The sequence below is a fragment of the Ursus maritimus genome, unplaced genomic scaffold (assembly GCF_017311325.1).
Source record: "Ursus maritimus isolate PB19 unplaced genomic scaffold, ASM1731132v1 scaffold_9, whole genome shotgun sequence".
In the NCBI taxonomy this organism is placed as follows: Eukaryota; Metazoa; Chordata; class Mammalia; order Carnivora; family Ursidae; genus Ursus; species Ursus maritimus.
This window is the reverse complement of record NW_024427107.1, coordinates 44179175-44192657: the sequence shown is the minus strand read 5'-3', so window position 1 is coordinate 44192657 and position 13483 is coordinate 44179175. Positions and strand designations below refer to the sequence as shown.

The following is a 13483-nucleotide window of genomic DNA, read 5'->3' as shown; positions in this document are numbered from 1 at the left end:
TTTTTCTTGGTTTCACTATCAGCATTTCTTCCTTTCTGCAAAACTAGAGAAGGCTCAAATACCCAATTTTAAAATGGCAAATGATGGGTCACAAAGTGCTACTATCCCAAGGAAAAATATTTGCTCTTTCCAATGTTTTAAATTTCTTTGGCTACTTTCTACCTATTACATGATATGGTAGGTTTTAAAACTCAGTTGGATTTAGAAGATGTGAATCTAAGATTGTTATACTGACAACTGAATTATCTCATAAAAAATAAAATCATTTTTGTTTATAAACAAAATGATATCAAAAAATGATACAGAAACATTTCACTTGAAATTTCAAAGTGCACAAGTGTAGAGAGTATCCCAATGGACACAAATTGGTTTTTTAAAAAAAAGTCCTTTTTAAAAGGCTTACTGGAAAATAAAATGCAAAATAAGTGAATAATGATAAATTTGTACTCACCGGAATTATGGCAGTAGTCCATATACTGTGGAACTTGGACTGTGAAGGCTATCAAATCTGGAGCTAAGAGAGATTCTGGCTTTCTACTCTCATTGAGCCACTTGCTGCTATGAAGGTCTTTAGTGTCAGAAGGACCCTGAAGCAATGGAATCAACTTCTCTTTTCCACTGTCACCTGAAGAGAAACATTAATGAAAAAATTCTTATAAAAAAATATAGGAGTAGCTTGAGGATGCCTGATCTTAAAATATATTATCATAATATAACACTTCAGTTATATTTGGTCATTTTAGCTGTACATTTATATTTTAAAAAGTATAACTGATAAAGTTAAAAGCACTTTTAACTCTTAACAAACTAAGTCTTAATATTTAGCTAATGAATGCAGAACATGTTCAGATGAGATTGTAAAAGGAAAGAATTTGAACATACTATATTCTAAATATTCAACAAAATCTTGTACCTCTTTAAACTTACCTAGAAATTTAGGTTGCACTGAAGAAACTTAAATTACAAGTGTTTATGGAAAATAGTATGAAATAAAGTATTGGCAGGAAAGTGGAGTCAATTACAAAAATCGAAAAACAGTTGTGTTATCTGTTTATTATACTAACAACATTTTAATTTAATTTTTAAGTGTCATACATAGATCTATACTTCCTATTTCCCCCAAAAGTAAAAGAGTAAACTTTTAATTGTTCTCCCTCATAACCATTCTTATAACTATGCAGTTTTTTTTCCTTAAATAAAAATTAATTTATTAAAGTATCATCCTGGCACAATTTAAAAAATTTTAAAGTAAAAATAAAAAAATTTAAAACCTCTGATTCATAGGAACAATGAGCAAATTCTTGTTTCAGTAACGCTCCTTGTAAAATGCAAGGCCAATTCTCCTATACAGGCAATAAAGTTTTACACGGTCCAGCTGCACATACCTGGGGCTTTGGCACAAATTTTTATTGATCCCATGGTCCCAGAGGCACATTTGACCAATGATGTGCTGCAGTACTTCAATTCAACATTCTGGATTGAGCCCTCAAGAGTTGGCAGGGGATTCTTAGATTTCACACCTAATAAAAGAAAACTGCAAATGTACTAGCCGATTGAATTTAAATAATTTTTATACTCCTTCACCAAGGCATTTAAACTTAATTATACTTTAATTATCTGCCTCAGATGTTCTTACAGTATTTGTGTTAGGTTTCATAGTTTAGCATTTAGGAGGTGAAAGGATGCAATTTTAAAATAAATAGTCTGAACTCTCATAACTACACTTATGCAGTCAGCTTTGGATTAGTCAAGCTCAAGAAATAGAAGTAAATATTTTAAAACAAATATTTGTTTAAAAAACAGGAAAACTTTAAAAATCAGTTTTGAAAGACAGAGTGAGATATTTATTTTTGAATGAAACAAATTTAACTTATAAATTGAGTTTCATTTAGACAGGGACATTTAAACCGGAAACTTTCTAAATAAACAGACTCCCCAAAATATCTTCGTCAGGTAAAATAAGCAGAGATAAATAAGACAATTCCTAAGTTAAAATACAATACTTATAAGCAAAATTAAAATACTATGTGCAGATAAAAGAAATCAATGGTATTCTATATCAATTAACAAAAAAGTAGATACTAACATCTCTACTATATGCTACTTGCTGAAGGACATTGAAGCACAGAATTATTATTATAATAATTACCATGAAATAAATGGTAGGGAAAACTTACTTCAGAATGGAGAAACTCATTTTGGCCCTGAACAGTAGGTGAGAATTAAACAGGCAGGGGAACCTTAAGAATGACAATACTGCAAACCACTAAAATGATAATGATGAAGAACTCTTATCAACTAATGTTTACTGAGGACTTATTCTGTGTTACACATGTTATCTCATTCAATCCTCTCAACAGGGCTGTAATAAAAATGTTTATTATCCTCATTTTCAGATTAAAATACATTGGATTGCAGGAATTTAGTTAAATTTTGCTCAAAGTCTTACAGTAGTAAAAGAACTAGGTTGTTTAATACAATTTGATAGAGAAGACTTTACCATTCATTTTGCCTATATTCACCAACATCCACCAACATAATTTCCCTTTTTTCCACATTCCACATTTTGATCAAATATATACTATTATTTATATCTGAAACTCTAAGAACATGTATGATTAAGAAAACCATAAACTTTCTATGACAGATATGTTAAACATTACTCTGAAATCTTCCATCTCAATTTTAGTATGTTCAAGAAGCCCCATAATCCTCCAAGTATCTTCCTGAGATGTGGCCCAGGAATCTGCAATTTAACCAACAGACTATGTGATTTGCAAATGATTAAAAAACATCATTTTAAGAAACACCCTCTCACATACTAACACCTCAGAAGGGCCTACTAATTTACTAATTTCTATGTGGTCATTACATAAACGTGCATCGATCGGCTGCTATTTTCCAATATTCACCACTTCTGTTGTTTCCATTTGAAGTGGAACCTATCATCCCCAGAGCAAGAGTCTAAAATGTTGTGTATTTGTACAATTTTCTATGGTGATATTGGATTTTTTTCAGATCCTCAAAATCCATGATTCAAAAATCTAAAGCAGTATCTCAGGGAATTAAATGATGACAATATTTATATAAACATAGTCATAGTAGTAACAGTTGTAACAGTAATACGAGTTATCATAGCACTTAACTTTCAGTGAGCACTTACTGCCAATCCCTAGGTCTAGTTCGTTATTTTATTTATTGATCTCTAAAACAAAGCAAAACCCCAAAGTGACCATTACTATTCCATTTTACATATGGGAAAACCAAGACTTAGAGAAGTAGGGTGTTGCCAAGTTTCAAGTCAGAACGTGACAAGACCGGATCACATTTCTCCTTACAGGAAAGGAAGCTGAGCAACCGTACATATTTAACATCTACTGCAGTTGTGAGAAGTTATAGTCAGTGACTAATTTACCCTGCTCTAATCACTATGTTAGATGATAAGAAGAATACAAAATGAAATGATACCTCCCCAGCCCTCAAGCCCCAGTGAGACTTTCATTCTCTGCCAATTTTTCAAAACATAAATAAAAACTAGATAGTGGTCAGCAGACAAGAGCTACTGAACAATTCTTTTATGGGTTGCTGATGGTGTTCATAATGACAAGAACTGAATTCATTTCTGGTAGATAGAAATGCAAAAGAATATGAATAGCCCAAAATGGCTTTGTTTTTAAATTATTTTATAACACTGCTTCTTGTACAGTTTACAACATTTAAGACTCTATCTTGAATCACAAATGGTAGGTCTTTTTTTTTATGTTTATTTATGTAAGTAATCTCTACACCCTACGTGGGGCTCGAGCTCACCACCCTAGATCAAGAGTGGCATGCTCGTCTGGCTGAGTGAGCCAAGTGCCCTGACAAATGATAGGTCTTTGTTAATATCCAATGCATGTTGTATATAATACTTTTATCAGAAACAGTTGCCTGGAACCTCTTCTGGTAAGAATTTCATATACATATAAAGTATCTTGTTTTTACCTATCACATAGTTTACATTTTTATGATTACTTTTCTCAAGTATTTTAAAACTTGTTTTAATAACTAAAACATCGGGGCGCCTGGGTGGCTCATTCAGTTAAGCATCTGCCTTTGGCTCAGGTCATGATCCGAGGGTCCTGGGATCCAGCCCCACATCAGGCTGCCTGCTCAGTGAGCAGCCTGCTTCTCCCTCTCCTCCCTGCTTGTGTTCTCTGTCACTATCTTTGCGTCCCTTTCTCTCAAATAAAATCTTTTTTAAAAATAACTAAAACATCATTATGCATAGTTTCTCAATAAAGGCTTTTTTAGAAAGAAATCTGTTTAAGTGCCATAAGCTGAGATTTAAAAAATAATAATAATCAATTATAGACATCTCCTGATGGACTCCAACAATGGAGAAAAGTTGCTAGTAAAAAAAAAATCTTGTTAACTTAACCTATGGACTTTGGGGTGATTATGACATATGAGTGTATGTTGATCCGTTGTAACAAAAGTACCACTCTGCTGGGAGATGCTGATACTGGGGGAGGCTTTGCATTTGTGGGTAGGGCATATATGGGAACTAACTTCCCCTCAATTTTACTGTGAACCTGAACGCATTCTTTAAAAAAAATTAAAAAGTGCTTTTTAAAATTTTTTTACGTTTATTTATTTATTTAAGTAATCTCTACACGCAATGTGGGGCACGAACTCAAGACCCTGAGATCAACAGTCACAGGCTCTATGGACTGAGCCAGCCACGCCCCCGCCCCCCGTTTTTTAAAAAAAGCCTGAACGAAAAATAATCTTAGTTTCTTTCCATTCCACCTTCAAACCAAAATTTGTAAGATGCCCAAATGTAAGCACTAGGAAAGCAGAAAGCAGTACAGTCTTGGCATTACATAATTCAGAGCACCATTCATATTGTGTCCTACATGAATGCTGCTTCCTGAAAGTGTGAAAGGAAATCTCCTGCCACATGGTGAAACTAAAAGAGCAAAAGCTCTGGGGCGCCTGGGTGGCACAGCAGTTAAGCGTCTGCCTTCGGCTCAGGGCGTGATCCCGGTGTTATGGGATCGAGCCCCACATCAGGCTCCTCTGCTATGAGCCTGCTTATTCCTCTCCCACTCCCCCTGCTTGTGTTCCCTCTCTCCCTGGCTGTCTCTATCTCTGTCGAAGAAATAAATAAAATCTTTAAAAAAAAAAAAAAAAAAGAGCAAAAGCTCTCAAACAAAAAAGCATGGCTTTGGATAGAGGCAGCATTAATTACACAGCTAAGTAATTAGGTAGCTTAAGGCATGCCACTATTTATTACTGTTACAGGAAGAGGCCAAAATATTGTAGTTACTGTTCAAGGTACTTAAATGAGAAAACAGCTCAACTTTACACAGAACTTAATTTAGAGAAGAGGTGCAATATTTTGGTAAGATGTACAGTCAGCTGACATGAGTCAACAGGACAATCACAAAGATAATGACAGTATTTGAAATACTCCCTTTACAAAGCACTCACATACATTTACTCAGATGCTGCAGTCATACTCCACTAGAAGAAGGAACTTCTAAGACACTGCAACTGAATTATAATTTTACATTGTACACACTATCAATGAAATAATCTAAAAACACTGAATTTTTATAATGGAATTTAATACAAAATAATGCAGTTATTTCTTCTCCTTGTAGTACTTTTCTGGAAAATATCAACTCCTAACACATATTCTTAGTCCTGTGATACACCATTAACTCTGATTCTTTTTCCACCAACTTTCTTGCCTGTCATAATTCTTCCATCCTCCCTGAGACCTTAAGCTTCAGTGTCAACTCTCCAGTGTTCAATAATCAGCTTATGATCACTCTTGTAATTATTAAAAGATGTACTAATGAGAATGACCTGCATAGCTGCACGTGTAAAAGTAAAAGATTAAGGAGTCAAACTCCATGTAGGTTTTACCTGTGTTCTATTTACCACCACTAAAAGATTGTTAAAAATTTTTAGGGCCTTAATCCCACAGAGAAATGAAAATGAAAAGATAATAGCTGAATAAGCAACTCTCAAGGAGGCAAGAGCTATCATCAAAATTTTGAAAGAGGAATATTTGATGAACAAGTAGAAATGAGATAACTTTGTTAAATTTCCCACAGGTACTTTTCTCTATTCTATTAAGAAACAAGTTGATCTGTAGTAAGCCTTGAAAAATTAAAAATTACAGAAGCCAGGCAGTTCAGTGGGCAGGAACGCAGATGAAGCTAAAAAGATGAGAGACTGAAAGTCTATCGAACGGCCACAGATCCCTTCCCTCTATCCAGAGAGCCATGCAACTTCCCCACACTCATGCTGGCAAAAGACTAAGTGTTCACTATAGAGAGGTTAAAAGGATTTTGGACTATGGGATACAACCAAAGAAAAGGGTGCATGTTAAAAACAGGAGATTGTCTAAAAATCTATATGGAATTTATATACTAGATGATGAAATCTTCTTTTCCTTACTCTCTAAGAACTCTGAGTGACAGGCTTATAACCTTCAGGAAGGAAATGGAAGGATTTCTCTCAGTGGAAACTGGCCAGTCCAAGAAAAAGGAACCAGAGTTACTGATAACTGACTCTCCCCCAACAAAAAGTAAGTAGTGTCCAATTCCCCTACAATGCCACCAGCAATTCAGTAAGCTCCAATCTTACACACAGATTTAGTATTTTATTCTAAATATGAAGGACCACCAGGTATCATGTGGCAATCACTATAAGATGTAGAGATTAAAAAACACAGAAAAGAAACAGGGTAACCAAATAATGCCAAAAACAGAAATCTTAGTAATAATAATAGTAATCGCTATCCTCCAAGTACAGAAGACACTATAACAAAAACAAGATATTCAGTTAAAATATCCAAAGAGAGGTGCCTAGGTGGCTCAGTCAGTTAAGCAACTGCCTTCAGCTCAGGTTATGATCTCATGGGTCCTGGGATGGAACCCTGCGTCAGGCTCCCTTCTCAGCAGGGGAGTCTGCTTCTTCCTCTCCCTCTGCCCATCACCGCCTCCCCACCCCCGGTCATGTTCCCTCTCACGCTCTCTCTCAAATAAATAAAATCTTTAAAAAATTTTTTTCAAAGAAAAAATAGCCCTTAGAAATTAAAAATATGATGTTAATTCTCCTTAAATAGAAAAATTGGAAAATAGAGTTAAGGAACTTTACCATATATTAAAACATAAAATCCCAAAAGATTGAAAATGGGAGAGGTCTGACAATAAAATCAAAGAATCAGCATAAACAATCAAATATCTAAAAACCAAAAATTCCAAAAAGACTATTAAATAAAATGGAAAAAATAATCAAAGAAATAATTCAAGATTTCCCCAAACTGTAGAACAAGAGTTTCTAATTAAAACGATGTACCATAAATCCAGCACAACAAATGAAAAAGCATATACATAGAAATCCAACACCTGAAAGAGAAGCTCCTAAGAGCTTCTGAGATATAAATAAATAAATAAACAAACAAACAAACATGCATAAAAACAGAAACAGATGACATACAAATATACAAATACATTTAGAATGGCGTCAAACTTCTCAACAGCAACACTGGAAAACAAGGAGACAATAAAGCAATGCTTTTAAAATTATGTAGAAAACTTATTCCCAACCTACTAATCTATATAGACAGCCAAACTAACAATCATGTATGAAGGTAAAAGAAAGATTCATCAGATATGCCAGATCTGAAAAAAAATTTACTTCCTTCCTGGAAAGATAACTACAAAATCGTGCTCCACCAAAATCAGAAAAGGGAGTAAATCAGGAAAGAATCACATATGTGATCCAAGAAACGGGGGATCTAACATAAGGGAACAGAGAATTTCCAGGACAATTTGGTAAAAGAAAACTCTAAGATAGCTCTATGGTAGGATTAGAAACAAACAGAAATTGAAACAGGAAAGAAGTGCACTAAAAGAATAATAACTACAAAAATTAAAACTAACTCATGTATTAGAACCATTGAGAGAAGACATGTTTCTATAAGAGTTTTGGGGAATGAATAATAAGTACATAGAATACTACTCAAATTTTAATAGGGCAGTTATTAACTCCTAGAATAAAAGTTGCACAAGAAAAAATTATTTAATGGTAGTATATTATATTTCATCCATATATGGTTATAATATATTAATACTGAATATAAATTTAAGCAAAACTTGTAATATACCGAGATAATTTAGGAGAAAAAAGGACTAAAGATGGAGACAGTTGGTGAGTGTCAGCCCTAAAAGCTAAAACCTCTTTGGTAGGCACAATAAAGCTACCTGCCTTCCCCCACCAAAGATGTCCACATCCTAATCCCAAGACTTGTGAATACTGTATGTTATCTCACATGACAAAGGAGAATTAAGGTTGCAGGTAGAATTAAGCTTGCTAATCAGCTGATTTGAAATAGGGAGATTATCTTGCATTATCCTGGTAGACCCAATATAACTACCACAGTCCTTAAAAATGAAAGGAAGGGGCAAAAAAGGAGAGTCAGAGAGAGACACGTGATGACAGAAGCACTGTCACAGTAATGTTGCTGGCTTTGAAGATGGGGGATGAAGGTCACTGGCCAATGAATGCATGTGGCCTTTAGAAGGTGGAAAAAGCAAGGAAACAGATTCTGGGAAGCTTCCAAAAGGAACATAGCTATGCTGACACCTTGATTTTAGTATGAGCCTCATTTCAGACATTTAAACTACAGAACTGTAAGAAGATAAATTTATGTTATTTTAAGGCACTAAGTTTGTGGTAGTAGAATATATGTAGATAAAAGCATTTTATTTAGAAATTTAGAGGTAGGGGCGCCTGGGTGGCACAGCGGTTAAGCGTCTGCCTTCGGCTCAGGGCGTGATCCTGGCATTATGGGATCGAGCCCCACATCAGGCTCTTCCGCTATGAGCCTGCTTCTTCCTCTCCCACTCCCCCTGCTTGTGTTCCCTCTCTCGCTGGCTGTCTCTATCCCTGTCGAATGAATAAATAAAATCTTTAAAAAAAAAAAAAAAGAAAAAAAAAAGAAATTTAGAGGTAAACACCTAAGAATGAGCTGAAAATGACTGCCTCTAAAAACGCACTGAAGATGAAAGAGGCCCAGAGGACTGTGCTTTTTGTTACCAGCCTTGTAAAACTCTAATTTAAATAAAATAAAATGAAATGTCATTCAGGACACTCAAGCAGCCAGGACTCATGCTGGATACACAAAAATAATAAAATAACAGGAGAGTAAACCAATAATAAAGGTATCTAAAAGAGGGAAGAGGAAAATTCTTTCACAATATGCACTTTTATTCTATTTTTATTATTTTACAATAGCCATTTTAGCAGAACTACTAAAAAACATTACACAAAATAAAGTGGGAAAGAGCTTTCAAATAATTGATATTATAGTAAAAGGTAAGCACTTATCCTTTCAGGGGAAGAATAAAGGGGGAAAATGAAATTAGAGAAAGACTGATCACCTGAGAAGAAAGTAGAAGTGTGAACAGCAGTGGCTGGGGAGGCAAGAACAGGACAGAACCAACCTTAGCTTTCTGGGTACACCTAAGACTCAATAGGTGACAAACACTGCACGCAAATGGCTCCCTCTGATAAGATAAGCCAACAGGAGATAGCAACCTTTAAAAGACAGTGGTCATTTTTTTTCTGGTTATTGATAATGATTTTGTTGTTTTTAACATGGGAAAGCAAAGGAAGTGACATTCCAGGGTTGAGTTAAGCCAAAATGTCTGGCTAAAAATCATGTGATATTTTCAACTGAATATAAAATAAAACTGTTGAACCATACCCAATTAGATAGCATGGGGGAAAAAAAGCAATCTCAAAAGTGTAGTGCCCAGTGATAATTAGGTGACAGAGTTGAATTTTAAATATTCACAAGGAACAAAACACAAAGCCCTCTACAGCAAAAGCTTACTTTTCATTGTTCCCTCCTCACTTGCATCTCAGGAATCCCTCCCTGTCCATATTGCTAGAATTACCAGCAAAAAGAATTTACTGACCAACACGTGTCTACAGATCTGCTCCTCTAATTAACCTTATTTTAACATCAACAGTGGCAAATAAACATTTGACAAGACTTAGTTTTACATTGAAAGAATGATGAAAAGAGATGCCTTAATTTAAAACAATACACTTCTGTCACCAAGTTTACGACATAATTCTTAATATAAAGATTAACAAAATAAAATCTGCTTCTAACTCTAAAACTATGAATCCGAGTCTCCTTCCTACATACCTTCGTCATACTACTTAGATGCATACCTTCTTGGAAAACTAATTTGAATTATTTAGAATTAACCTGCTCTTCTTCAAGTTTACGTACTTAATGTTGATTGCTCTACTGTGTTATGATTACAGGTATGGAAATTTGGACATTTCTGGGTAGAAGGAACTAGAAAAAGAAATTTTTTTATTTGCAAGGGGGCAGAGCCTGGTTTAAGTAGTGAGAAACTTACAACTTCTGGAGATAGTCTGACAAGAAGATTTAGTAACTCAGTTTGGTTGGAAAAGGGAGGCTCACTGGACTGTATGGGCCTAACTGAAGAGAACTTCAAATAGCTCAGCACAGTGCCTCAAGTACAATAGTGTTCAAAAACAAGTAATTTGCTTTATCTTTGACATCTTCATTACCAAGGATGAGAAACTAAAATATTTACATTAATGTTAGCAGATCATGTCATTAATTACTTCTCCTTTGGGTTGCTTTTAAATATTTATGTTTGTTGTTAGCACAGCAGGGTTTCACAACAATGTATCCATGCAAAGATCTATTTTTCTTGTTTGGAATTTATGATTCTTAAACCTGAAGATTCACATCTTTCACCAATTTTGTGGAGTAAAAAAAAAAAAAAGGTCTCTAAATATTGCCTCTCTCCCGTTTCTCCTCCCAAGAATCTTATTAGACATATGCCCTGACTGTCCAGATGTATTTAACTGTATCTCCCATTGTCAGCTCTATTTTCAGTGCTGCATTCCAAATAATTTCTTTATATCCACCTTCAAGTTCACTAGTAGTGTCTTTGGCTGTGTCTAATCTACATTTTAATCCATTCAGTGTCTTCTGAACTCCAAAGACTATATTTTTCTTTTTTGAGATTCTCTAGCTTTTATTGAGTATATCTGCACCTTTCATATTTTCAATGCCATCTTTTGCTTCTTTCATACTTTTAAACATAACCATTTTATACCATTTCCAATAATTACATTACTTGAAATTCTAGGAATCTAAATTGGTCATTGGAGGTCTCTGCTAACTCTTGCTCTTAGTGGATTATTTTCAAGTTCTTGGTAACTCCGGATTCTGAGTTTACATTTAACAAAGCTTTCTTCTTCACATACATTACCATAGTTGAAGGTATATACCACAGCAAATATCTGTGTTTACTACTAGATACCCAGAGATGTAAACAGTCCAACCAGGATCATATTTTAAGTTAACTTGTTGTCTTGATGGTTCCTAGACCACACAAGAAACTAAAATCTGAGTGATGACAGGACTGAGTTTACAAAATCTCAGGGAAAACACCCTCCTCTCCTCCCCATCAAGGCCAAAATTAAGAAGTTTCTTTGTTAAATCAAGAGTGGAGCATATTTTTGAAACAGTACACCTTTCTACTCAGAAGTTATAAGCTTATGGAAATGGACATCACTTCCCAATTCCTCCCTTCTTGTCTCACCCCCTTTTGGTGATTAAAAACCAAGCCCACTGATAACGGAGTTTGCCACAGCCTGTTTGGATGAAGCGTGCCTACTTCCAACTCTGGTTTTCAGTTTCCTCCTTTCTTTTTTTGTGCAGGTTCAGCAATTCACTTAGAATTTAAGTGTTATATATTATCCAGCATATTATATATTAATCCACCTTTGCTGAGGAAAGGTTTTCAGGTTAACTAGTATGCCATGCTGCCAAGCAGAGAAGTCATGTCATGATACACTACATGTTTCTGAAGTAAAATGTAGCTTATAAATGAATTTTCTCCACAAGATTTCATCCATGATAGACGAGGAAGCAACAAATACTTTTTAGGTTAGACAATAGAGGGTATGCAGAAATATTAAACACATTATGAATCTCAAAATGAACTGAACCATACTGTTCCAGTTTCCTTATCTATAAAGTGGGTATAAACCTATAATAGAGGTACAAAGCTACCTCACAGAACAATCATGAGCACCAAAACGATAAATGGACAGTGGTCAACAGAGTATTTGGCATGTAAGAATTCAATAAATGTTAGCTAGCATATTTTCAAAATTGTTACAAACAATCCAAGCTTGGACTGGGGAAGTTAAGTTTACATATGTTAGGGAATAATGAGGGAGTTCACTGAAAGATATACTAATCACCAGATCTTTATTGTAGCGCAAATTCTGCCATCAAACAGCTGTGTAACTGAATTTAAAACCTCTGTGGCTCAGTTTCTTCACAGGAAAAAAGTGAGTGATTAGACTTGATTCCAAGATTTCTTTTTCTTTTTATTTTTTTTTAAGTTCTAAAAGCCAACAATTAGCTGTAGAAGAAGATTACTATGTGATGAGATATAGAAAAGTGGCCTTTGAAGAAAGCAGTAATCTCATATACTATGTGTTCTTTAAAAAGGTAAAGAAAACTTTAATTAATTGAAGCAGTTATCATGTTTTTGTACTTATAACAGAAAAAGTATGGATTAGGTAAAGTCAGTGACATCAGGGAAAGATGAAAAAAAATGTAAAGGAATAACTATAGATTTGTTTACAAACTGATACTGCAAGGATAACTTTCGCAACCTTTTACATCTCCCCTGGCCTCCAGAGCTAAAATACCCGGTGAACAATGATAAGTATTTCTTTGTGATACAAATAACAAAGGAATGCAATTTTAGAGTGGTTTTGCTATATATAAAAGTTCTTGACTAAAATAATAAATAATGCCCAATTACTAGTTATGATCATTTAGTATTATCCATATACATGAACTTTAAAAAATAACACTTAGAATAAGATACGAAAATAAAATGCTTAGAAAACATAAAGTACCTACTTCCAAGATTAGGTAATTTTATGACACATATGGGAAGGAACTGTAAGAAATTAAATTCTCAGTAATAACCACTGGTAGAAATATCCAAAGCAAGACTACTATGCAAAAGCCATATTATATTAAACTCCATATTCTGACAGTCAAAGTGGGATGCGGGAGAAGCCATCACTCTTAGTCACTAAATTAAGAAAAAAATAAAGCAACTATGCAGGCATTAAACAAAAATGAAATGAGATCATTTAAAAATACCACACAGGAAGCTCAGAGTCTATTTTAAAACACTTTATTATAAACACAAGAGGTAAATTGTGGCAAGCATTTAAAACAACTTTTTAAACATGCATAAGGATGCTAAATGATTAGCTGGCAAAGTAAAAGAGATGATAGAAAAGAGCAAAACTATCTTTTAAATTAAGGCAATATCATGTGTGAGTGTGCACATGTGCGCACGAGTGTGTATGTGTTTAAAGGGCATTGGTAAAG

The 13483-nt window shown here is 34.5% G+C and overlaps 1 protein-coding gene across 1 annotated transcript in view; it reads right to left on the bottom strand.

The window, feature by feature from the left end:
- VPS13B (vacuolar protein sorting 13 homolog B) overlaps nucleotides 1-13483 on the bottom strand; it is a 759954-nt gene that overhangs the window by 511548 nt on the left and 234923 nt on the right. The window contains exons 18-19 of the mRNA XM_040625596.1: nucleotides 1386-1520; nucleotides 452-625 (exon numbers count right to left, since the gene is read on the bottom strand). Coding sequence (XP_040481530.1) covers nucleotides 452-625; nucleotides 1386-1520 — 309 coding nt within the window. The remainder of the gene's footprint in view (nucleotides 1-451; nucleotides 626-1385; nucleotides 1521-13483) is intronic.